General features: G+C 36.4%; 2 protein-coding genes across 2 annotated transcripts in view; one reads left to right on the top strand and one right to left on the bottom strand.

The window, feature by feature from the left end:
• The window catches only part of CCDC171 (coiled-coil domain containing 171), a 322,272-nt gene that overhangs the window by 195,357 nt on the left and 98,935 nt on the right, over positions 1 to 27,980 (bottom strand). The window contains 5 exon segments of the mRNA XM_043486967.1: positions 12,123 to 12,311; positions 14,093 to 14,260; positions 16,838 to 17,038; positions 17,879 to 17,968; positions 19,870 to 19,976. Of these exon segments, the coding sequence (XP_043342902.1) occupies positions 12,123 to 12,311; positions 14,093 to 14,260; positions 16,838 to 17,038; positions 17,879 to 17,968; positions 19,870 to 19,976 (755 nt within the window).
• LOC122453118 (40S ribosomal protein S27-like) lies at positions 76 to 13,516 on the top strand. Its single transcript, XM_043486968.1, has 4 exons — positions 76 to 375; positions 9,841 to 9,848; positions 11,476 to 11,478; positions 13,506 to 13,516. The coding sequence occupies exon 1, from the start codon at positions 76 to 78 to the stop codon at positions 328 to 330; it is 255 nt and encodes an 84-aa protein (XP_043342903.1). The 3' UTR covers positions 331 to 375; positions 9,841 to 9,848; positions 11,476 to 11,478; positions 13,506 to 13,516.

Genomic DNA, 27,980 nt, shown 5'->3' with positions numbered 1-27,980 from the left:
GACCTGGCGCAGCCAAATAAATAAATATTTTTTTAAAAATACCCTTTCCGGTGGTGACGACCTCCTCACGAGAACATGCCTCTCGCAAAGGATCTTCTTCGTCCCTCTCCAAAAGAGGAGAAGAGGAAACACAAGAAGAAGAACCTGGTGCAGAGCCCCAGTTCCTATTTCACAGGTGCAAAATGCCCAGGATGCTATAAAATCACCACCGTCTTTAGCCATGCACAAACAGTAGCTTTGTGTGTTGGCTACTCTACTGTCCTCTGCCAGCCTACAGGAGGAAAAGCAAGGCTTACAGAAGGATGCTCTTTCAGACAGAAGCAGCACTAAAAGCACCCTGTATCAAGATGAACGGGAAACCACCCCAATAAACACGTACTGGATACAAAAAAAATAATAATAAATAAAAAAATTAAAAAAATTTTTTAATAATAATAAAAGGTTTTATTTTTATGTTACCTATATTTTTTATACAATGGTAGTATTTTAAAATAATAAACATAAATCTGCCTGTTTTTCCTACAATGTAAATGTTTCTCTGTTAAAAAATAAAGCACATTTTGTGGAGAAACTGGAGTCTTCAATACATTGTCAGTGGAAATGAGATGGTGTGCACAGACTTTTGAAAAAGTTTGGCAGTTCTTCAAAAAGTTAAATACAAAGTTACCACACAACCCAGAAATTTCATTATCTGGTCTTCCATATATATACTGAAATCCCATAATAGTTATTTACTTACCTTAAAAACACTATTTTCATTTTGGAAGTTTCAGTTCAGTTCAGTTCAGTCACTCAGTCCTGTCTGACTCTGCGACCCCATGGACTGCAGCACGCCAGGCCTCCCTATCCATCACCAACTCCCAGAGTTTACTCAAGCTAATGTCCATTGAGTCAGTGATGCCATCCAACCATCTCATCCTCCGTCCTCCCCTTCTCCTCTTGCCTTCAATCTTTCCCAGCATCAGAGTCTTTTCAAATGAGTCAATTCTTTGCATCAGGTGGTCAAAGTACTGGAGTTTCAGCTTCAGCATTAGTCCTTCCAATGAATATTCAGGATTGATTTCCTTTAGGATGGATTGGTTGGTCTCCTTGCAGTCCAAGAGACTCTCAAGAGTATTCACTAACACCATAGTTCAAAAGCATCAATTCTTCGGTGCTCAGCTTTCTTTATAGTGAAATCATCCAGCATTTCACATCCATACATGACTACTGGAAAAATCACAGCTTTGACTAGACAGATCTTTGTTGGCAAAGTAATGTCTCTGCCTTTTAATATGCTGTCTAGGTTGGTCATAAGCTTTTTTTTTTTCCTGGTCATAGCTTTTCTTCCAAGGAGCAAGCGTCTTTTAATTTCATTTGGAAGTTTAGCATGTCAAAAATAATAGGTGTCAAAAACAGTACATGCCTGTGTGTACTCTCTAGTTTAAGGCAATACAAATTATAAAACTATAAAATTATAAATTTATAAAATTACAAAACTATCCAAAGACATAAGTCAAGCCCACAAAAAAAAAAGAGTTCTCTTCATCATTTGACTGAAAATAAACTGTCAGTACAGGCAAGATGCTTGATTTAGTCATTGTTAAAAGATACTACCTCAGACTGCTAGAAAGTTAGCATGACCTCTAAGATCAGATCCGTCTCGTGTCTCCCTTCCTTACGGACTTTCAGATCCTGAAGGCCCAGGTGGTTCTAGACTTCTCTACAAAGGCTTCAAACTTTGACCACCTTCTCTTCTGAGTTGATAGCATTCTTTTGGCAAGTAATTACATACAACCTCGTGATAAACCTTCTATTACTTAATTTTTCACATGTTTCTATAGTGCCTCTCCAACTAAACTTGACACTTTTTGACAAAGTAAGTATTACACCTCTGTTAGGATCACAGCATGAAACAGTGTTACATAAATCTTATGTATAACATTTATTTAATTAATAATTACATTATGTAAAGTTATTTTGCTATTCTTACCTATGGTAGTAATTTTGCAATACAGTATGCTAAAATTTCAGTCTCTCAGAAAAAAGAAGTCTAAGAAAAATGAGACCGAGAACTATCATCTTTGATTAACACTGTGGCACTGGTTAGCTTTTTCATACATTATCATGTTTAATTACTAAATAAACAAGATTCACTTGGAAAAGTGAGTTCAGGAAATATGAAACTGAGTTGTCACTAGACTTGTTTCTTCATACACAAAAACAGCATGTTCCTAAAACAAAGTGTTTAGCATGATGCAAAAAAAGACTCACTGATACAGATGATGATAATACATTCAAACAGCTGCTGCTGCAGCTGCTGCTAAGTCGCTTCAGTCTTGTCTGACCCTGTGCAACCCCATAGATGGCAGCCCACCAGGCTCCCCCGTCTCTGGGATTCTCCAGGCAAGGGCACTGGAGTGGGTTGCCATTTCCTTCTCCAATGCATGAAAGTGAAAAGTAAAAGTGAAGTCGCTCAGTCATGTGGGACTCTTCACAACCCCATGGACTGCAGCCTACCAGACTCCTTTGTCCATGGGAGTTTCCAGGCAAGAGTACTGGAGTGGGGTGCCACTGCTTTCTCCGATTCAGACAGCACATAACGTTTACTTTGTAGTTTCTAATGCCAAGCAAGGTGCTAAACATGTCATGTCTCTTATCTCCATTCTAATTCTGACCCTACAACTTCCTCACTACACAAATGAGCAATTCTCTGAATCTTACTTTTCACATTTGCAAAATAGAAATGATATTTAAGCGACTTATCTTACATGTTTATTATGAGGATCATGTAAGAGGAAGCAAGCAAAGGTATGAAAAAGAGTTAAAAACTGGATCAAGCATTATAAAAATTCAGTTGATAGCATTATTATTAATAGAAACAACTTCTAAAACAATTATTTGAAAAGTAGTCAGAGAACTTTCCTGTATTTCATTAGAGGTGCCCAATCATAACATACTGTGTACTGAACTGTGTCTAACTCCTTGTGAATCATGTCTCCCTATCATCATCAATATAAACAAGCTGCACTTGTATCTCTGAATATTTTTGGAATTCAATTTAAAAGTAAAAAAATTTAACATCTAACAACACGTTTATGACTAACTTATTTCTAGCCAAATGTACTCTTAATAATGTGATGGAAGAGAAATAAAATGCAATATATTATGATGAACCTGAATTTCTTTGATTTTTGTTCTTCAATTTAAACTCATTGACTTTACTACGGGTTTCCCTGATAGCTCAGTTGGTAAAGAATCTGCCTGCAATGCAGAAGACCCTGGTTCAATTCCTGGGTCAGGAAGATCCACTGGAGAAGGAATAGGCTACCCACTCCAGTACTCTTGGGCTTCCCTTGTGGCTCAGCTGGTAAGGAATCCACTGGCAATGTGGGAGACCTGGGTTCCATCCCTGGGTTGGGAAGATCCTCTGGAGAAGGGGACTTTACTAAACTGTCACATAAACTAGAAGTGTTTAAAATAAACATATCAAGGGTTAACTATACTTAACTGACAGTGAAAAATCTTTAGTTTTAGAGAGAAAGTTCTTGTTCCAGTAATTTCATCTTTTCAGATAGAAAAGAAACAAGAATATAAATAATAAAATTACAAAAGCAAAGTCAGTTAAGGCAATGTACCATGGCACTCAGTCCTGTTGCTTCAGTAGGCAAAGATGTTTGAGATATATTTATATGATGGCTCCAAAGTTATTTAAATCACAAATTACCCAACCATGTAGCTAGCACATTTTAACTAAAGTTAAAAACATTCGAGGGCTTCCCAGGTGGCACTAAGAACCCTCCTGCTAACGCAGGAGACAGAAGAGACACAGGTTCAACCCCTGGGTCGGGAAGGGCACGGCAACCCACTCTAGCATTCTGGCCTGGAAAATTCCACGGACAGAGGAGCCTAGCAGGCTACAGTCCATAAGGTCGCAGAGTTGGACACGACTGAAGCGACTTAAGAACGTGAAAGTCACTCAGTCTTGTCTGACTCTTTGCGACCATATGGACTGTAGCCCACCACGCTCCTCTGTCCATGGAATTCTCCAGGCAAGAATACTGGAGTGGGCAGCCATTCCCTTCTCTAGGGGATCTTCCCAACCCAGGGATCGAACCCAGGTCCCTCACATTGCAGGTGGAAGCAACTTAGCACATACGCAAAAACATGCTAAAAAACAAGCTTCCTACTCTAATTTCATTACCTAATAGCATTCCCACTATCTGCTTTAAAGCTTAACCGTCCAAAAGTCTTGCAAATTATTCCGCATTTTTTTGAATAAAAGCTATTCATATCCAAAAATTGTTTTTTATTTAACTACCTGTCTTTTACTAACCACTTCTTTACAATAACCAAACACTAAACAGAGACTCTATGGATAAGTCATTTATTTTCCAGCAGATGGTATCTATTAATGGCTAGGTTCTCCTGACATATAACATTCTCTACAACCCATAATCCTATGCACAACTGTGGATTTTTCCCTCTCATGTCCTTATCAACATAATTTTTGAAGTTTAAATAATATACAATGAAAATATCTTTATCTGCATTGCAACTTGGGGAAAAAAGGAGAGATATAGAATTAATCACAGGAAAATACCCCAAAATGAAATTTACAGATACTGTAATATGCAATATAATGTTAGTTACCAAATATAAACCCAAATTAAATGCTGCTGTGTATCCAATTATATTTTATGAAAATTCAAATACTGTACATAAATAATACAGACAAATGCCAATATATAATATTAACGTACATTCAGGAATAATGAAAATGATGCTTTCAATTTGCATATTCAGGGATCAAAGCCACATGTTACACATTCTTCAGGAAAAAAGTCTTCAATGAGAGTTGCTCCTAAAACATTAGCATTTGTGATGCTGATTCCTTTACTTGAGAAAATGAATTGCTATGCCTTCCTGCAGATTTATAAAGGAAGTGAGTTCAAAACACTGATATAGTTTGAAATCAAGAATTTTGTTCTTTTCTTTCAGGATTGCTTTGACTGTTAGGGGTTTTTTGTGGTTTCACACACATTTTAGGCTCATTTCTCTTATTTCTATGAAGAATTCCTTTGGGTTTTTTTTTTTCCTTCTCCTTTGGTATTTTGATGGGGATTGAACTGAACCTGTAGATCATTTTGGGTAGTACTGTCATTTTAACAATATTAATTCTTCTGATCCAAAAACAAGGGATATCTCTCTCTTTGTTTGTATCCTCTGTTTCTTTCTGCAAAGTCTTGTCATTTTTATTGTCCAGATCTTTTACTTTTCCAGTTAATTTATTCCTAAATATTTTATTGTTTCTGATGCTACTGTGAGTGGGATTGTTTTCTTTTTCCAAGCCTTCCTCATTAGTGTAAAGGAATGTCACAGGTTAATATAAGTTGATTTTGTAACCTGCCACTTTACTAAAATCAACTACAATTAATTATATCAATTACATGTAATTACTTAATTACAACAGTTTTTGATTGACTCTTTGGGATTTCCTACATGTAAGATCATTGCATCAGCAAGCCATAGTGATAAAAACAATATGGCATTGGCACTAAAACAGACATCTAGACCAATGGAACAGAATAGATAGTCCAGAATCAAATCCCACCCTATATGGTCAAATACTATTCAACAAGGGAACCAATAAAACTAATGAGGAAAGGATAGTCTATTCAGCAAATGGTGCTGGAAAAATTGGAGAAACACATACAGAATAATGAAACTAGACCCTTTTCTCATACCACTCACAAAAATTAACTCAAAATGGATCTAAGACTTAAACATAAGACCTAATACCATAAAACTCCTAAAGAAAACATAGAGATGAAGCCCAAAGATATTTGTCTTGGGAATGATTTTTTGGATATGACATCAAAAGCACAAGCAATACTAATAAAAATCAACAAATGGGACTATATCAAATTCAAAAGCTTCTGCACTGCAAAATAAACAATTAACAAAATGAGGTAAATGCCAACAGACTGGAAGAAAATTTTTACAAATCATGTATCAGATGAGGGGTTAATAATCAAAATACATAAAGAATTAATACAACTTAATAACCTAAAAAATATTTTTAAATGGCCAGAAGAACTAAATAGACATTTTTCCAAATAGGACATCAAAATGGTCAACAGACACATGAGAAGATGCTCAACATCACTAATCATCAGGGAAATACAAGTAAAAACCACAACAAAATATCACCTCATACCTGTTAAGATGGCTATCCAGAGACAGCAGGTGACAGTGAGGGCGTGGCGGAAAAGAAACCGTTAAACACTGCTGGAAAGAATGAAAATTAGTGCAACCACTAGGGAAAACAATGTGAAGGTACCTCAAGAAATTAAAACTAGACCTGCCATCCAGGAATTCTGCTTCTCAGAATAAACCCAAGGAAATGAAAACAGTAACTCAGTGAGATATATGCACTCCCGTGTTTAGTGTAGCAAGATTCACAATAGCCAAAATATGGAAACAACCAAAAAGACCATCAACAAATGAATGGGTAAAAAAGACTTACACACAGAAGGTAATATTCTTCACCCATGAGAAATGAATATATCCTGCCACTGGTGACAACATGAATGAATCTTGAACATACTATGTTAAGCAAGAGAAGATAGACAAGAGAAAGACAAGCACTACAGTGCTTGTACATCACTTATATGCGGAATCTAAAGAAATCAAACATGTAAAAAAAACAACAACAATGTACCAGAGAACTCCCATCAGACTACGAGCTGATTTCTCAACAGAAAATCTACAAGCCAGAATGGAATGGCATAATATATTTAAAGTGATGAAAGGGAAGAACCTACAACCAAGAATACTCTAACCAGCAAGACTCTCCTTCAGATTTGATGGAGAAGTCAAAAGCTTTCCAGACCAGTAAAGATTAAGAGAATTCAGCACCACGAAACCAGCTTTATAACAAATGCTAAAGGAACTTCTCTAGGCAGGAAACACAAGAGAAGGAAAAGACCTACAGAAAATAAACCAGAAACAATTAAGGAAAAAGTAACAGGATCATGCTGTGTGCTGTGCTGTCCCTCAGTCATGTCCAACTCTTTGCAGCCCAGGCTCCTCTCTGTCCGTGGAATTCTCCAGGCAAGTAGCCAGTCATTTCTCCAGGAGATCTTCCCGACTCAGGGATCAAACCCAGATCTCCACATTGCAGGCAGATTCTTTACCATCTGATTAGATGTCATATATGTTCACTGAACATAGACAATAATATGGCATTGTAAGCATATAATGTAATAAATATTACAATGGCAACCATATCACAGTACATTAATATATCAAAGTAACATGATGTATACCTTAAATTTACACCACATTGCATGTCAAATTTATCCCATTTTTTAAAAGTGATAGGAAATGAAGAAAATTGAAGGTTCACATCACCTGATTTCAAGACTAGCCAAAAAACACAAAAATCATACCAGTGGGTACTGAAAAAAGAACAGACATATAAATAAATGGAATAGATGAGAAAGTCTAAAAAACAGACTTAGACAAATGTAACCAACTGATTTCTGACAAAGGTGCAAAGGCAATTCAATAGAAAAAGGATAGTCTTTTAAAGAAATAGTGCTAGAACATGGACATCCACATGCAGGAAAAAAAAAAATCAACCCAAGCCTCACAGCTTTACAAAAATTAACTCAAAATGGATCACAGACCTATATGTAAAACCTGAAACTATACAAAATCTAGAAAAAAAGCAGGAAGAAATCCTGGTGATCTTGCACTAGGGAAAAGAGTTCTCAGATACAACACTAAACGCCCAGGCCATAAAAGAAAAATGGATCAAATTGAACTTTATAAATTTAAAACACTTGTTCTGCAAAAGTACTTTTAAGAGACTTGGAGAGAATACTTGCAAATCACATATCTAACAAACAACTTGTATCCAGAAAATATAAATAATGTTTGAAATTCAGCAAGAAGAAAATAAGCAACATAATTACAAAGTAGGCAAAAGATATGAATAGATAATTCACCAAAGAAAATATACAGATGGCAAATAAGCATATGAAAAATACTCAACATTATGATTCACTAGGGAAAGACTAAATTAAAACCATAATGACATAGCACTATACACCTATTAGAATAGCTAAAGAGAAAAAGAAAAAAATGATGAAACCACATGCTGGCACAGATGCAGAGCAATTAGAACTTTCTTACAAGCCTAGTGAGAAGGCAAAATGATGGTCACTTGGGAAAACAATTTGATAGTTTCTTATAAAGTTAAATACATACTTACCAGAATAACAGAAATCAGACTCCTAAGTATTCACTCAAAAAAAAAATTAACTTATATGCAGAGTACATCATGTGAAATGCTGGGCTAGATGAAGCACAAGCTGGAATCAAGATTGCCAGGAAAAATACCAATAACCTCAGATACACAGACGATACCACCCTTATGGCAGAAAGCAAAAAAGAACTAAAGAGCCTCTTGATGAAAGTGAAAGAGGAGAGTGAAAAAGTTGGCTTAAAACTCAACATTCAGAAAACTGAAAAAGTTGGCTTAAAACTTAACATTCAGAAAACTAAGATCATGGCATCTGGTCCCATCACTTCATGGCAAACAGATGGGGAAACAATGGAAACAGTGACAGACTTTATTTTGGGGGCTCCAAAATCACTGCAGATGGTGACTACAGCCATGACATTAAAAGACACTTGCTCCTTGGAGGAAAAGCTATGACCAACCTAGACAGCATATTAAAAAGCAGAGACATTACTTTACCAACAAAGGTCTGTCTAGTCAAGGTTATGGTTTTTCCAGTGGTCATGTATGGATGTGAGAGTTGGACTATAAAGAAAGCTGAACACCAAAGAACTGATGGTTTTGAACTGTGGTGTTGGAGAAGACTCTTGAGAGTCCCTGGGACTGCAAGGAGATCCAACCTGTCAATCCTAAAGGAAATCAATCCTGAATATTCACTGAAAGGACTGATGCTGAAGCTGAAACTCCAATACTCTGACCAGCTGATGTGAAGAACCAATTCATTTGAAAAGACCCTGATGCTGGGAAAGATTGAAGGTGGGAGGAGAAGGGGGCGACAGAGGATGAGATGGTTGGATGGCATCACTGACTCTATGTACATGAGTTTGAGTAGGCTCCAGGAGTTGGTGATGGACATGGAAGCCTGGCGTGCTGAAGTCCACAGGGTTGCAAAGAGTCAAACATGACTCAGTGACTGAACTGAACTGAATGAGCCACAAAAACCTACCCATGAATGTTAAAAGCATCTTTAATCATAATTGTAAAAAAATAAAACAACCCAAAGGCCAATCAGCACGTATCTAGATAAACAATTCTACATCCATACAATGGAATATTACTCTGCAGTAAAAAGGAGTGAGCTACTGATACAACCAATAACGTGAATAATTTCCAAACATATTTTCTTGAGTGAAGAGAGACCTAAAATGCTACCTACTGTATGATTTCACTTATTTAACATACTGAGGCTTCCCTGATAGCTCAGTGGATAAGAATCCACCTGCCAAAGTAGGAGACTCAGGTTCAATCCCTGGTCTGGGAAGTTTCCACATGCCACAGAGCAACTACCCCATACCCCACAACCACTGAGCTTGTGCTCCAGACTTCAGGAACCACAACTACTGAGCTCTCAGGACAAAATCACCAAAGCCCATGGGCCCTACAGCCAGTGCTCCGCAATAAGAGAAGCCACTGCAATGAGAAGCCCACAGCCACAACTAGACACAAGCCCTCACTCTCTGCAACTAGAGAAAAAGCCTGTGCAGCAACAGAGACCCAGCACAGTCAATACATAAGTAAATAAATAAAATTCATATAACATTCTGGAAAAGGCAAAACTGTAGGGATGCAACAAACCTGCAGTTCCCATATACAGTCAGTTGTTTTTTCTCAAAGGGACTAGGGATACTGAATCAGGAAGAGTAACGTCTTAAATCAATGGTGTGGGAACAACAAATGCAGAGAGAAAATGAACCTCAGCCTCCATTTAACATCACACACAAAAATTAATTTGAGATGGATCACAGACCTAGACAAAAAAGTTAAAACTATAAAATCTCCAGAAGAAATGATATATTATCTTCAGAATCTTGGGGTATAGAAAGATTGCTTACCACATAAAAGTACTCAGAAGAGAAAAAGATTTACAAGTTGAACTTCACCAAAATTTTAAAATTTGTGATCATCAAAATAAACACTAAAAAATGAAAAGGCCAGTGAGATAGTGAAAGAAAATATCTGGGATACATATGTATGATAAAGAATTATATCCAGAATTTATAAGAACTTCTGAAAATCAATAATCAAAACACAAATAACCCAAATTTTTTAATGTACAAACACCTGAAGAGACATTTCACAAAAGAAAATATGTCAATGACAACAAGAACATAAAAAGTGCTCAACATCACTAATCACCAAAAAAATGTGAATTAAAATCACAATGAAATTCCATTTTAAAACAACTAAATGGCTAAAATTTAGAAGACTGACAATGACAAACTTTGCAGTGGATGTAGAACAATGAAAATTCTCACACACTGATGGTAGAAATATAAAGTGATAGAACCATTTTGGAAAAAATGTCTGATAGTTTTTTTATAAACATACATCTGTCTTATAAACTAGTGTAGTTAAACTACACTCTTAACTACAAAATGAAAACATACATATATCAATAAAACCATTAAACAATAATGTTTGCAGAAATTTTGTTTACAATAGCCAAAAGCTGGAAAAAGACAAATATCCATCAATTCACAATTTATCCAATTGTGGTATAATTATAAAACGGAATACTACTCAACTATAAAAAAGAATGAACACAACAAGATAAATACAATAAGGATGAATATTAAAAAAAATATCTGTTGAGGGAAATAAGGCAACCACCAAAGACTACACACTGAATGATTCCATTGTGAGGAAATTCTAGAACAAAGGAAAATAATCTATGACGATAGGTATCAGAACATCAGAACAATGGGTGCCTACGGGGAGTGGAAATTGGCTGGAAGAGAGCACAAGAGAACTTTCTGAGGTAACGAAAATGTTAAATCTTAAATGGGGCAACTGGTACATGGGTGCGTACACTGATAAAAATATCATACTGTATACTTAAAATCTGTTCACTGCATGTCAATATTATCTCTAAAAAAATTTATTTAGGTCTCTTCAGTGGTAGAAAATGCAGAAGATATCACATGGCATCCTGCATGAAGTGAACAAAAGGCCACTTTTAGAGAGTGTATGAATTCATTCAAAATCACAGAGAGAAGCTTCATATGGGGTTCAAATGCTTGTGAGAACAGAGTGGTCTTCTTTTAAGCAACTGGAAACTGTTTATTGGCAAATTTTTTAAATGTGGTTTCTTTTTTAATTAGACTTGACAATATAAGAATGAGTGGATCAAATAAAGAGGTTAAAACTGAATCAACTATGGGAAGTCTATGCAAAAAAAAGTATAGACTGTCATTGTTATTTCTGATTGGGCAAGAATGAGAGTTAACAATATAAAGTATGTTGATAATATCTTGTATAAAGAAAAAATATGATTTTGTTAACTACACATAACTTCTCTTCTCAATGGAATCCAACACAGAGGACATATTACCTCTCACAACCAATAGTTTTGCTATAGGATCTATAACTATAATTCAAATTCTTCAACACTAGGAACTACAGCAAATTTCAACCCCAAATGAATTTAAATGACGGTTCACATATTAACAGAAATCTCCATAAATGGAATAAACCGGATCAAAGTATATCTACACTAAAACTGATAATATTTTACCAAAATTTCTTAACCTTTATTTTTAAAATGAAGGAAATACAATTTTAGTATTTAATTGATCTGTGCATTTTTAACCAGAAACCCATCTACTTTCAAACTTAAGTGAGACAATCCTTAATCCACCTGACTATGTGCATATGCATGTATGCCCATTTGTGTAGGTGTCTTTGCACAATCACATGTACATATAACCCAAACAAGCAAGTTCTGCGTGGTTCTCCAAAGTTTTACCTGACTTGGTATTGGTATTAAAAGAAAACACTTGAAAGTAAAAGACCGAGCATCCCATTTTGAAAGCTCTTTGTGGCAGTAGCATACCTGTGCCCTCTTCTGTACCTCCAGGAGGAGTTCAGAGTACTGCAGCTCCAGTTCCTTCTTTTGTTTGTGCCAGCAGCTCTCCTGGGCTTTGATCTGCTCTGCCACTTTGTTAAAGGTGTCTTCCTGGGTTTGCTGAAGCTCTTTCATCGTATCAGACTTGTTTTTACAGATATACTCTAGATGACTTATCTAAATGGTGAAATGCAATACAGAACAAGATATGCTTACCAATGTGTTCTTTGTATCATCTCCCCCAGAAGGCATTCTAGAATTTTCTACTATATTTTATGCCTTAAGATCATACAAAAATTTTAAGCTAAAATGATAAAAAAAGAAGAAACAGGAGTTAGTAGAACAAAACTATATTTTAGCAGAAAATGTGTCATTTATACACATAGATGACATCTTTTTCTCTAATAAAATTCTATGTGTGTGTTCAGTCACTCAGTTGTGTCTGACTCTCTCTGTGACCCCATGGACTGCAGCCCACCAGGCTCCTCTGTCCATGGCATTTTCCAGGCAAGAATACTGAAACTGCTTGCCATTTCCTATTCCAGGGGATCTTCCTAACCCAGGGATCAAACCCACACCTCCTGCATTGGCAGGTGGATTCTTTACCACTATGCCACCTGGGAAGCTCCAATAACTAATAAAGTTACTTATTCTATAATCAATTTTACTGAGAAAATTAAGAAGAATATTTTTACCTCTAGAACCAAAGCTCAAGCTGTTCAGGTATTTCAGTGGAAAAGGAAGTATTTAAATGAGATTTACAAATCTACAAACATTTTACATATAAAAAAGCAGAATGTTCCAATCATTTTTTATTTCACATTCAAAACACTGGAAAGCAAATCCTCATCATCTAACATGCACGACAATTAACGATGTTTTGAAATTATGAAAAACTATTAAAACACAATACCATATCAGAGAGCTAAAACATGTACTCACTTTCATTATTGGTTATTTGGAAATCTGTTACATACACATTCACAGCTAAGAACAGTATCTCCACTTATCACAATTTATTCCCTTATTTCCTCAATTCTAATTCTCAATGCCTATGATTGTTTGCCAATTACACCAAGATAAAAATGCTCTCACCCTAAAATTGGGCCAAGATGTTGTTTCATTACTTCAACAGATTAAAAAAAAAAAAAACTTAGGGAACAATTTTCCTCTCTGTGTCCCTTAAGGGCAAATGTCACTGCAACTAAGACCTAGGAACTAGATCATATAAATATAGTTCTGACTAGTTCAACAGACGCAGGATAAGAATCAACACCTTTAACGGAGAAATACATTGGACTGCTAAGCCACTTTAATTTTCAATAACCAAAAGAAGGTTTCTAAATTTTTTTTGAAAGACTGAATTCCTAGGTTTGTGAATGTTAAAGGGATGATGAAAGTCCAGTTTTCTCCTACAATATGTCCTTCTTAGTTTCTAAAGCACTGAATGGGTTTTGTAATATACAGTTTGTTCTATTACAAGAAATGTCATAAACATAATTTTTAAATTTTAAGTGCTTTCAAAGTAACATCTCATTATTTCCTGAGCAAAGAATTTTAGGATCATGTTTTTGAATAACTGTATCTTGTTTCTATTTTATGCTAACATAAAGAGTTGGTTTATTAATGTAAATGACTAAGTTCTTTGAATTGCTTCATCAGTAAGATTAATTTATTTTCTTTTAATTAGGTCCCTGTGGCTAACACTGGCTAGTAGTATTAGCATGTCCTGCACAGAAAGTGGAGCTCAGAGACTTCATACAGACTTCAGTCACATTTACATGCCCACAGCAATGGCATCAAACTGAGTTGTAGACAAGCCATAATTAATGGTATTGAATTATTAACACCCAAATTCTTTTTGAAATAAGATGAATGTCAGCCCCTCTTAATGATACTGTGATGTGGACAAATGTCACTGAATTTAATAGAGGAATCTGGTGCCTGAGGACAGTTACCTTCTCATTAGCCCTGTTGAGGTCTACGATCAGGGCATCAACATTCTCCTGCAAGACTGCACAAAGCTCAGACCAAGAGAATTTATCCAGCATGCCTTCTGGTTGTTTTATGAGCACAGAGCCTGCTATCAAGTGCTGATACAAGGTATGAAGGAAGGTTAGCTTCTCCTGTGAGAAAAAAAGAAATTAATTCCAGTATATAAACAGTGTAAGAAGTAAAACACATAATACACATGGTGAAGAATTTATGTCAAAAATCCTGGAAAGGAATTAATACTCAAGTATGGGAATATGGTCATCTTGGGGACTTTTTTAACACTCAAAATTAAACATCAGATAGAAACTTACAATTGCTTACACTTAGTAAAAAATCTCAAGTGTAGAAGCCAAAAGACCCAGGTTCTGAGGCCAGCTCTGCTACAACTGAGGACACGATCTGAGTCAGTGTCTGTTCAGCCTTCCTTGTCTGTAAAGCCTTCCTTGGCTTTAACGTGAGGTATCTGGACTAGCTGCTTCTAAGCTCTTCTAACTGTAAGTTAACATGGTAATTCCATAATTTCATATTTACATTTGCCAAAAAAGATGTTAAGTCAAAAAACCAAAATAAAGAGTGTACCCAACACTGCTAAAGAAAAAGTTATACCAATATCTGCACTTTAAATGCACACAATTACTCAGCTTTCCTCCTCCTCCAGAGATTCTAGTTTACTTACCACTTATAGGAAATCTATCCTAAGCCCCTTAGGCAAAGCAGACAGTGATATGAAAGAGATGGAAGATAGGCTCGTTATTTTTCCCCCACTTAGAAGTTTATACCGGACTTGGCAAACTGGGCATTTGTAGGTGTTTAAATATCACAAAGTTAGCAGTCCAAAAACAAAAACAAAACAAAAAAAAAACGGACATAGCTACCCAAGACATACTTTAAAACTGTTCAATTAAAAATATGTAAAAAAATTCTTTCAAATTATATTGCTATTGTTGTAGCTAAACCATCCATTGTTTAATGACCTAGAAACACTATACGGTAGAATTCAGTAAAAAGCTGATTTCCATCTTGAACACAAAAAGGGAATTTACTTACTAAAATGCCAAATTGCTCTCGTTATAAAACATTTGTATCCTTTAAGTCAACCAATGGAACTCAATACAAGGTAATTGTGAAGCTACAAAATGAGCATTTTATGTAGATAAAATAAGCTCTCTCAAGGTTTTTTAACAGACCAACAGGAAAACTTTTAAAATAAATTTTAAATTTCTATGTAAAAAATAGAAATTCTAGTCTTCCAGACAAGAACAACTGAACGTAGCATATGTAAAGGTTTTGTAGTTAGAAACTGTGGTGAAAGTCTCCAATATATATAAAAATATGTATCTTTCATTCTCTCTATAGGTCATCTTAGATTTTTCCAAATATAACAATTTAAAACCCCCCAAAAATCTGAATATGTAGCTTTATCCACAACTTGAATTAAGAAACAAGAAGAATCTTTATAACAATGCTATGTATTTTTGTTTTTTAAGCAATTAAAGGTGTCTTTTGCATTTTCAACTAAATCGAGACATTCAAAAATCCTATTAAATATAACTAACCAAACATGATACTCAGGCACTAACAACCTTCCCTCTCCACATTTTGCCAAGCGATCGAGTTCTTCCCAAGGGTAATTCATTGTGTCGCCATCATGTCCTTTTTGCTTGGGCTGTGATGAACCATGCATGACAATCATCCATTTGGCGTGAAAAGAGAATCTCAAGATCCAAAATCAATTCACACATGTTGAACCCAACCACAATCCTGTAGACATGCTGACTTTACAATACAGTCAGCCTTCTAGTTTCCTTTACTTTAATCATTATCTGATGTGTAGAACAATTCCAGCCCCTTCATGTGGACACAATTTAAATCCCAGACTGTAAGAAGAGTGGGAAGAATGTTTCCTTTTTACTCTCTTGGCATTCATGTTCATATTTGTTCGAGTAATGAACTCAATATGCAAGACGACTCAGATAAACTAGCTCCACGCTAGCTAGACTAGCTCTACGTCCCATGGGTAAAAGAAAATATAAGATTACAATTCTACTCACACAGGCTCATACACTATGGAAGAGTCTGTCATAATATTTTAAGAAGTCATTAATAAATTAACATGGATAGGCAACCCCCAAGGGCATCCAAATAAACTTTTAACCCGTGTGGGACTTGTATTTTTCTAAATTTTGATTAATATCCTACAATTATAAAAAATAAGGCAACTGTCTATTAAAGTAGATATTATTCCTGTTTTGCAAAGAAGGAAGCAAAGATGTGGAGAGACCAAACCATGTTGCTTGTCCATATTCACAGTTTGTAAACAGAAGTACCTCTATCCAAGTCAGTTCCTTCAGGTTACAAAAAAGATTCCTCCCACCATGTCAGGCTACTAAACTATTGAAATAAAAAAATTATCTTGTCACTGACACACAAGACTGTTAGGAGCAGAGCTGCTTGAGATAGTATGTTCTAATAGAGAAAATAACTTGTACAAATGATAAAACAGTTAAACTACTTTATTTCTCTCACAAAATTGTATCATACAAGAGTAATGGAATGGCTGGTTTTGCAGATGGCATGAACATTTCAAAATAGCTGAGAAGAATTTTTTGAATTAAATAAGAGTAAAAAGAGCCACTTGATAGATGTAAATTTCTAAAAGTGAGATTAGTGCGAGGCCTTCCTGACAGTCCTCTTGTCTCAGGTAATACCTCGGTATCCTTATGGAAAGCCTGGGAAAGCTTCTGAAGTTCACTCTCAGATTGGGCTGCTCGCGCCTTTTCTTTCTCCCAACAGTGCAGCACATTCTGTAGTTCCACTTTCAAAGTGTTTATTAGAGCCTCTCTGTCTGCACATTTAGTGCGTAAATGACTTAACTCTTTACTGACATCCGCCAGCTTATCCTGAAGGTCCTGTTGGAGACACCAAACAAAAAGATGGTAGGAAGATTATAACACTTAAATATAAAATGTTAAATAACTTATTCCAAAAAGCTCTTTAAAAGAGTTTTCCTTTCAGCTCATTATTTAAAAAAAAAAAAAAAACTTGGTCACTCAAAAACTTTTAAATAACATTTAAAAAATAAATCTCCTACATTTACTACAAGAACATTTACTTCCCAATGACATTTCAAATGCCAGTAGAAATCTCAAATACATGACATAAAATTCTGCTTCACTTTTCAGTCCTTACACTTAACAGATTTCATTCAAGTACATCCATGACAAACAACATGAACCCACACCAAAAAATTCCAACTCTGAGAGTTGCCTTAGTATAATTTTGCAAAGATGTGGTACATAAAAGCAGCACAAAAATAAAGTAAACTGTTGTCCTGGACCTTAGCTAGGTGTGGTCCCAGCCCACTACTAGGCATGATGTACTTAAAACAATGACTCCACTCCAAAATTATGAAAACTGACTCCAAGCACTGACGTGCTTACATAAAATATGTTGACTATGTATCTAAGGTTGGACACCAAATCTTAAAACAATTTTTGAATCTATAGTACTATCATTAAATCGGGGAAATGAATTTTTCCTTGAACCAAAACAATTTCCAATAAAGTTTTTTTAATGAAAAATCATTCTTATTTTGATCAACGATAAAAAAAAAATTTTAAGCTGTATCTAAACGTACTTAATAAAAAATAGGAAGATATATTTTCATGTAGCTCTCTTTAAAAATATTCCCTAGATAATTATATTAGTTTCTTAACACAACAGGAAAAAGTTATTCTAAATTATAATACCTTTATATTTTTAGTGTGAGATTCTATCTTCTGTTTGGTAGAGTCAAGTTCATTAGATGCCTTTTCCTTAGCATTATTCATGTTGCTTAGCTGATGAAAAAAAAATGTAAGTAACTTTTAAAATATTTTCCAAGGGTGGATAACTCAAAAGCTAATCTTTAAATTTTTATGCAATTATTAAATACAAATTTTTGATAGCAATTCAGTCTTAAAAAATGTGTTTCTCTTGGTTAACTATATAGTTTCTGTCACAAGTTCACATGCTAAAAAGAAAAGCAAGCATTCAAGCTTAAAATGTCAGTGATACTGTTGTGTTTTTACCAGCTATCTGGATAAAAGATTTCATTCTTACTGTAAACAAATATAACTTTATTCTTAAAATCCTACAGGACCAAAATGCCAGAAGCAATGGCATCTCTACGGAAAGAAAAAAGGACAGAACAGAAGACTGTTCTTTCTACATCGTGAGGGTATCCGCAGGTCTCTCACTCCATATGACAACCTCAGGGTCGGTCACATGCAGTCCTACTGGGAAGGCTTGTGGCAGGTCATCAGTTGGTCCTGCTCCGCTTGTGATTTATTTTCTTTGACAGTTCATTCTTCTTTCTGTCAGACTGCTCTTTCTGCTTTCTTTGCAGCCACCCCCTTGGTCTCCCCACTGCTGTCTCTGGCACTGGTTCACAACAAAGCACATTACTAAGCCAAAGCCTGCTGAGTCGACTCTTCAACTGCGCCGAGGATCATGTGACATTCACCCTCCCAAGTAACAGTTCGCTGTGGGTAATGTGTTCCTACTCACCCTGCAGCTTCCAGAGCTAGGCCTCAGAAGAAGTGCATAAACTACTAACAGTACAGGTTGTCTTGTCTCACTGGGAAAGACGGCAATGTTTGCTCTTTATAGAAATTTAATTATGCCAGTGGTCACTTTCTTTTAAGCCCTTTGAACAATTACAGAAGGCATTAAGAAGACTCACTTTTCCTTCTTTCTTCACCTTAACAAACTAAAGTAAAATATGGCTCTTTTGAAATGGGAAATATAAGGGTTTCATGGCCTTTGTATTACATGAAATAAACAGATAAACACAAAGGGATAAATACTAAATTCCAGGTTTTGTGACTTGTCTTCAATTGGAAAAACCGTCTGTGTTTAACACAGTTATTTCATATTTTCTAATTTGATAAGACGTAACTAAAAAACTCTTCAATTTTTAAAGCAGAAGTTCATAAAACATTTTAATAATAAAATAAAACAAAATAATAAAATAAAAATAAAACATTTTAATTGATAATAAGAAAATTATCAATCCACAAATTAAACAATACAAAAGAGAAGATAACATGTATACCCATGGCTGATTCACACCAATGTATGGCAAAAACCACTACAATATTGTAAAGTAATTAGCCTCCAATTAAAATAAACAAATTAAAAAAGAAAACATTTTAAAAAAAAGAAGATAAATAGAAGCATGAGTTTTTTCAATCAGGAAACCAAAAGCCTCCAGGCTACATCAAGCAGATATTTGTTTTTAAAAAACTTCTAACAGTCACTCCCTTTAGAGAATGCAAACTAGTTTCTCTTTTTTAGTAAGATCTCTACAATTTGTAGAACTCTTAAGCCAAAATATCGACAAGCCCTAAATGTCCACTACGTATTCCAAATCTCATGAAAACACATTAACATTTAAATATTATATTAACTGAGTTGCACAGCTTTTTTTATTAAATTAAAATAAATTATGAAGACCAAAAAGTGACAGTCTTTAGAACTCCTAAAATAGTAGTGTGACAGAAGAGTTACAAAAACACAAGTGAGACCTGACTTTAGGCCACGCTTACAGATAAAACAGTGACAGACAACTTATTATTTTTTTATCTGTGAGGCTGTCAAATCAACATTCGCAATATTTTTGACCTTTGTAACAAGCAAGTAATACGTACTGCTGCAGGCCGAAGGCTATGTGTGTGGAGCCAAACAGTGCAAGTGTTACCTCATTAGATGCATCTTCCAGCTTGTTCTGGTAATCTGTCAAGGTACGTCTCAAAGTCTCAAGGACAACAGAGAAGCTGGGAGGTGTATCTTTGTCCTTGTGGATGCCTACAGAAAATAGAGAAGGAAAATATACCATTAAAGCCACAAAGAGACAATAGTTAGCTGAAAAGACATCATGATACATGAGTAGACTCTTATTCTTCTAAGTATACTGCTGTATAGCCAAGTATTAATCGATTTCTAAACAAGTGGTCAAATTAAATTCATAATACATCAAGTACAAATTTACGGCTACTTTGTACCTAAATCCACCTTGTAGTTTGTAGTAAGCTCTTTTTTTCTTTTTTTTTCCCCCCATTTCCAAAGGAACTAAAGTATTTGTACATACCTGTCACCCAACAATTAAATAAACAGTCTATACTAAACACTGTTTGGGGAAGTTAAATATACTTACTTTGGTCCCTGTGTTTCTGATCAGTCAGGCTATTTTTCTCAAACAGTAATTTCTGAACCCAAGAGCACAAAATTTTCTGTTATGCTTAGAAATGATATTCTTCAATCCTTAAAATTCTCAAGTTACAATTTGAAATAAATTATAAAAATACTATTACTATCTACATAGGCCCACATCATGTTTCAATTAAAACTCTTAAAACTGATACCCACTGTAAAAATGTATTTCCACATTATGCCCTCAAACTATTTTAATTTAGCTAGGACATAAGTTAGTTGAACTAATCAAGGTCAAATGGTTAAATGCAGTTTAAAATATTAATCCAAATCATCAAAGTTTAGTTTCAAAAACTACTTTACACTGTTTGCTTATTGTATTACTCATAAACTGTAAAGAATTAAGTAGCAAATTTTAAAACATACTAAAAGTATAATAATTTATCCCTCTCATATTTTATAATCTAAATATTAATATAGATAAGAAGCATTCATAATAACTTTTTTATTATTCATTGATTCATTCATTCAACTAATTTAACTCATTAATGTATTCCTACATGTACTAATCCTAGACATGGCAAATGGAGATGAACAAGAGTGGTGGAGATTGTTCTTATGGAATTTATCATCTAAAAAGAAGAGATGAGACAGTAAACAATTACATAAGCTCATTCATCCATTCCTCCAGTATTCAGTTGCTGGAACTTTAGGGAGAGGAGGGAAGAAGGCAGTAACAAAGGAAAGAAAGGATGAGTAAAGGGGGGAAAGTCTTTGGTTAATAACAGAATAATTTGATTTACCTCAGAGTATTAATGATAATTATTATTTTAATTTTGAACAAAATATTATTAATAAACATTACATTGCCAAAGTATAATTTAAACACTATCTGAAGTATGGGTACACCTTAGATTTTCTTAAAGAGAAGAATAATAATTAATTGAAAAACCAAAAGTAATGTGGAAATAACACATATCCCAGTGAGAGGGGGGAAAAAAGAAGACAGTGCCCTCAGCCATGAAAATGAAGGAGACAGTACTCTTCATAATGACTATGAGTAGGAGAGACAACTCATTAAAAATTTTATTAGAGGTCTTACCAAATATATTTTTTTTAAATTGCTCTCTTGCTCAAGATTAAAAAAAAAAAATGTAATGTATAATTCTTTTCTTTTGCTACTACACAAGTAGGCCATGAATAAATCATTCAAGGACACCCGGGAAATCTGTTAGCTTATACAATAGGGGAGAAAACTTGCTCTTAGAAATCCAGAAGAATAAAATCACCATAATATGGTTGCTGAGGGATAAGGGGACAAAATGCCCTCCCCTTACTGACCCATGCAAAGCTTATATTCGACATACAATAAAGTCTCTCTGCCTGAAAATGCCTTCACAATAAAGTTCAAATGAGGTGCAAAGTATATGCTTTATGCCCCGGCCACCTTCATTATAGACAGAAGTACTCACTGGCACCTTAACACGACAAAGTGTTCACAAGTAAAAAGAAAAGACCCAGGAGCTTACTGACTGAAATGTGATTCAACCTAATAATGTCCTAATCACTGTACTATTAGCACCCCAAACAATAGACTATTAAAGCTATCCAATCAGTGAAAGGACTAAAAACTCACAGAGAAGAACAGTAATAAACAAATAAAGTAAAATTTTAACAATAGTCATAAATGGTTTTTCAAAGGTCAAAGTCCAAATGAAGAAAAGCATGTGTCATGACCATTTATAGTACCATTATGCCAACTCAGAATCTTCTTAGTTTCTCTGTCTGTCCACGTACATCTCTTTACACGGGTGCCAGCCTGTATTTTCACATCACTGCTGCCTATCTCAACCTCTTTCTCACTTTTTAAGCAGGTTTCAAGTCTGGGTGCTCAGTCGTGTCTGACTCTTTGTGACCCCATGAACTGCAGCCTGCCAGGCTCCTCTGTCCATGGGATTCTCCAGGCAAGAACAGTGGAGTGGGTTGCCCATTTCTTCTCCAAGGTCAAGTCTGGGTTCACCTTGCCAAAGCTTTTCCTTGAATTAGTAGCCCACAGAAGGGAGTGAGATGGAAGGAAAGGGTCCAAACCTTCCATTTATATGTCCCCTTTTGGACAATCTGAAAAACTAAATATTTTTTACATGACTCAAATAAACCACTGTTTTTCAGGATGGTGTTATCTATCATCTCAGTAACCTACAGTTCCACAGAAGAAACAGTAAATTATAATGACTGAGGTGAGTCTATTTCCTCCACCTTGTCAACCATTCTATCTACTTCAGTATCATGCAAGACCTCAATTATTAAGAAATAATGGACAGGACTTCCTAGGTGGCTCAGTAGTAAAGAATCTGCCTGCCAATGCAGGAGACACAAGTTTGATCCCTGATCCAGGAAGATCCCACATACCACGGAACAACTAAGCCCATATACCACAACTATTGAGCCGGTGTCCTAGAGCCTGCAAACCACAACTACTGAGCCAACACACCCTAGAGCCCATGCTCTGCAATAAGAGAAGCCCCTGCAATGAGAAGCCCATGTACCACTAGACAGAGGTGGTGAGAAGAGAGTATTAGAAAGTAACCTAGAGAGTAACCCCTGCTCGCCGCAACTAGAGAACAGCCTGTGCAGCAATGAAGACCCAACAATGCCAAAAATAAATAAATAAAATTATTTTTTAAAAAAGAAATGGACAGAATATAAAAGACTTTTAAAAAAGATATCTACTATAGAACATGAATAGTCATATTCATCCTCAGAATAGAAAAAAAGAAAACAAAACCCTGTTGTTTAATACTGATTTTTAATCATGTAATAAAACACAGAAAATAACACTCAAATGGGTTTTTCACCTGAGAAAATCTAAATATTTAAAACAATTATGACTAAGAAAATCCCTTTTTCATTCTAAAAGCACTGAATATAAACATTTTGTTGGCAGTTATATTTTACAAGCTCAGACTATATTCCATATATTAACTCATCTTATTTACTGAGATCATAAACATCTTCATTATCTTACAAACATTGGTTTCCATCCTGGAGTTTAAAAAAAAAAAAAAGGCTTATAACTTCCCTCACATACGGACAGTATTTATTATGTAAGTCCTACTCACCCACCCACTATGTCCCCAGGAAGAGTTCAAAAAAATACCTCCTTTACCAACATTTAAGAAATGTGCTGGGGGTGGGGGAGGGACTGAGCATCCTTGATGAGCTCTGTAGCCTGGTGAGCATCTAGGCGCAGTAGCTGGAGAGCCATGGATAACAGTGGAAAATGATGCCACCAAGCTGGGCTCAGTGAAGATCTTGGAACCTCAAGTGACAGGGTCAAGTGGTGGCCTCAACTTGCAGCAACAAAATGGATATGGTTATCATAACGGGCAGTGGATTCAAAGTAATAAACAAAATGGTTTTACCCACAGAGATCACTAGCATTGGCTACTGATCACAGTATTCCCGGGACTAAAACAGATAGGCACTCTACTTCAATGTTATTTGATTTGTATAAGTAAAAAGTTCTGGGTCTGATTACCAGAAGTAGAAGTTAAATCTATACAAAAGACATCTTGGCCCTCAACCAATTCTGACAAGTTTTTTCACAGACCCAGGGCCAGTGGATCCCCTTTAGGAACCCGAACATCCTGCCCAAAAAGATCATACTGCAAATCCTAGCCTTCCTCCAAGAAACATGCAACCATTTAGCAGGGTGACTGTGTACTAGGGAAGGGGAGTTACACATACCTTGGATAACCGGACACTGGATTGGAACTGACTCTAATTCCTGGAGAGCTAATATGCTATTGTGGTTCACTAGATCACTAGGGGAGGAGCTTATACAAGAAAGCTTTGGTTAAGATCTAGCTCCAGTGGGCCCGAGGTGAATACACAAAGTTATTTTCCCACTTTGGAATGCGCTGTTATAAAAGACAAATGCAGAAACTGGCACAAGGCCCATATTAGTTACCTGACCCATGGAATGAGGAGCTAACAGAGGAAAACAGAAAAAAAAAGTAAGTGGAAGTCACCAAAACTCTGATCTACCCAAATAGTAAATCAAAAGTAAAGCCACATTCCTAGAAAGATTGCAGAGATTAGTGCCTCTGTGAAAGACGATAAAGGGTGGTGATTCCAACCACATCGGCATTCAACTCATCTATCTGCTAGTGCAGAGTACAGATGGGTCTTAAGGAATGACAGTGAATTACTGAAAGCATAATCACATGTGATTCCAATTACAGCTGCAGTAACAGATGTAGTTTCATTGTTGGAGCAAATCAATCCATTTCCCGGAAACTGGAATGAGGCTATTTCTTCTATCCTTTTAATAAAAACCACCAAAACAGTTTCCTTCTGCTTGCAGGACCATCAATGTACCCTCACAACCCTACCTCAGAACCACATCAACTCTAGCATAACCCAGTGTATAGAAATCTCCATCAGCTCTGCATTCTGGAAGACATCAAGAGTTCCACTTCATTCTCCACCAAGTTGATGGTATTATTCTGACGGCTTGAGTTTAAGCAGGCCAAGTTTGGCAGGTCCTTACAGATGAATGATAGTGTAAGCTTTTAGAATTTGGGAAAAAAGCAAGCCATCCTCTGCAGATAACTATTCTCTTAAAAATCAGCTTTTGACTCGCTCCGGGTCCTTAGCAGATACTGCATTCACATCCCCCAATTTAGCATGTGACCTGAGTTGCCCATGATAAAATGATTACTGTCTGATCCACCAACCCCATTAATTTGAGCATGCGTGATAGCACTCTATCTCAAAGGAAGATGGTATATACAAAACTGGGTTCAAACAAATCCTGCAGGCACAAGCAAGCTGCATGAATAAGTAATCCAGATTTCCTATTCTTGTTACATTCTTAACTTATATCCTGAACCTGTGGACAAGTTCCCTATAACCAGTTGACGAATGTGGGGGTGGGGGAGAGAATGGGCTTTTTATATAGATGTTTCTGTATGATGTGCAGACGTTCCTCAAAAGTATTGGACTTCCCTGGCAGTCCAGTGGTTAAGAATCTGCCTGCCAACACAAGGGACATATCCTCAATCCCTGGTCCAGGAAGATCCCACATGCTGTGGGGCAACTAAGCCTGTATGCCACAACGACTGAGTCTGCACTCGAGAGCTCGAGCCCTGCAACAAGAGAAGCCACCATAATACGAAGTCCACACTCCGTAACTAGAGTGTAGCCCCCAAGAGCTACAACTAGAAAGAGCCTTCATGCAACGATGCAGACTCAGTGCAGCCAAAAATTAACTTAAAAAAAAAAAGCAGACAGTTGCATCATGACAGCCCTATTCAAGGGTGGCCTTGAAGGATGGTGATGAAGCAAAAATCTCTCCCAGTAAGCAAAACTTCAAGTACTGGACCTAACTATCATTTTGTCTGGAATGAGAGATGATCAAAGGCACAAATATACACTAATCTGGAGGTAGTAGCTAACAGATTGGCTGAACGGTCAAGGACTCCAAAAGATGATAGGAAAACCAGTCCCAAGGTGGTCTGAGCAAGTGTGTGAACAGACCTCTTAAGACAGGCACTATGCCCCGATCAACTGAAGTAGAGGAGGATCTTAATAATCAGGAGGACAAAATGAAGTATTCTGTGGGTGTCAGCTAGCATATTTTCCCTGTCACTTTTCTCTCTGCTCGTCTTTGTCACCCCTACAACATAGGAGTCACAGCAGCAAGAGTGGAGGGAAGGCATGGGCTCAGCAACATGGATCTTCACTAACCAAGGCTGTTAAGTGCCAGCTCCACCGATACCAAACACTGAATCCATGATATGCCACCACTCCTGACTGGCACCAGCCACCTACCTGGTGGCAAGTTGATTGTACTAAGTCATTTCCATCACGGAATAAGCAATGCACATTCTTACTAGACACTCTAGAAAGGCATTTTCCTTCCCTGATCATAATATTTCTGCTGAAATTGTCATCCACGAATTTACAAAATGTCTTATTCACTATCATGTATCCCATAGTATTGCTTCTGACCAAGGAACTCATTTCATAGCAAATAAAGTACTAGGGAAATGGGCTCATTTACATAGAATTCACTGGGTTCCCTTGGTCAGGGAATTAAGATCGTCCATGCCACATGGTGTGACCAAAAAAAGTTATTTAAAAAGTTAATGGACAAACAATCCCACTTCTGTATATCCAAAGGAACTGAGGGCAGAGCCCAGCAGAGATATTTCTATACCCATGTTAATAACAGCACTACTCAAAATAGCCAAGAGATGGAAGCAACCCAAAGGTCCACCAACAGATATTGATAGATAAAATGTGACAAATACATAACAATGGAGTCTTGTTGTTCAGTCATTAAGCCATGTCCAACTCTTTGCGACACAATGCACTGCAGCATGCCAGACTTCCCCGTCCTTCACCATCTCCCAAAGGTTACTCAAACTTATGTCCACTGAGTCAGTGATGCCATCCAGCCATCTCAGCCTCTGTCACCTCGTTCTCCTCCTGCCTTCAATCTTTCCCAGCATCCAGGTCTTTTCCAATGTGTCGGTTCTTCCCATTAAGTGGCCAAAGCACTGGAGCTTCTGCTTCAGCATCAGTCCTTCCAATTAATATTCAGGGTTGGTTTCCTTTAGGATTGACTGGTTTGATCTCCTTGTAGTCCCAGGGACTCTCAAAAGTCTTCTCTGGTACCATAATTTGAAAGCATCAATTCTTCAGTGTTCAGCCTTCTTTATGGGTCAATTCTCACATGTATACATGACTACTGGGAAAACCATACCTTTGACTATGGTTGACTATGGTTTTCTCTATGATCCAAAGCGCCTTTGTTGGGAAGGTGATGTCTCCACTTTTTAATACACTGTTTAGGTTTCTCATAGCTTTTCTTCCAAGGAGCAAGTGTCTTTTAATTTCATGGCCGCAGTCACCACCTGCAGTGATTTTGGAGCCCAAGAAAATAAAAGCTGTCACTCTTTCCACTTTTTCCCCTTCTATTTGCCATGAATGATGGGACTGGATGCCAGGATCTTAACTTTTGGATGTTGAGTTTCGGGCCAGTTTTTTCATTCTCTTCTTTCACCCTCATCCAGAGGCTCTTTAATTCCTCTTCGCCTTCTGTCATTGGAGTGGTATCATCTATATATCTGAAGTTGTTCAAATTTCTCCTGGCAATCTTGATTCCAGCTTGTACTTCATCCAGCCCAGCTTTCCCATGATGTACTCTGCACAGAAGTTAAATAAGCAGAGTGACAATATACACCCTTGTCATACTGCTTTCCCAATTTTGAACCCGACTGCTGGTCCATGTCTGATTCTAAACGTTGCTACTTGATCCACATACAGGTTTCTCAGGAGATAGGTAAGGTGGTCTGGTATTTCCATCTCTTTAAGAATTTTTCGGTTTGTTGTGATCCAAACAGTCAAAAGCTTTACAGAGTAGTCAATGAAGCAGTATATGCTTTTCTAGAATTCCTTAGCTTTCTCTATGATCCAACAAGTGTTGGCAATTTGATCTCTGGTTCCTCTGTCTTTTCTAAACCCAGCTCGTACATCTGGAAGTTCTTGGTTCATGTACTACTAAAGCCTAAGTTGAAGGAGTTTGAGCATAACCTTGCTGGCATGTGAAATGAATGCAACTATATGGTAGTTTGTATATCCTCTGGCACT

Source organism: Cervus canadensis, chromosome 14 (genome assembly GCF_019320065.1).
Source record: "Cervus canadensis isolate Bull #8, Minnesota chromosome 14, ASM1932006v1, whole genome shotgun sequence".
Taxonomy (NCBI): domain Eukaryota; kingdom Metazoa; phylum Chordata; class Mammalia; order Artiodactyla; family Cervidae; genus Cervus; species Cervus canadensis.
The sequence above is the reverse complement of the archived record's forward strand: the minus strand, read 5'-3'. Positions and strand labels throughout refer to the sequence as shown.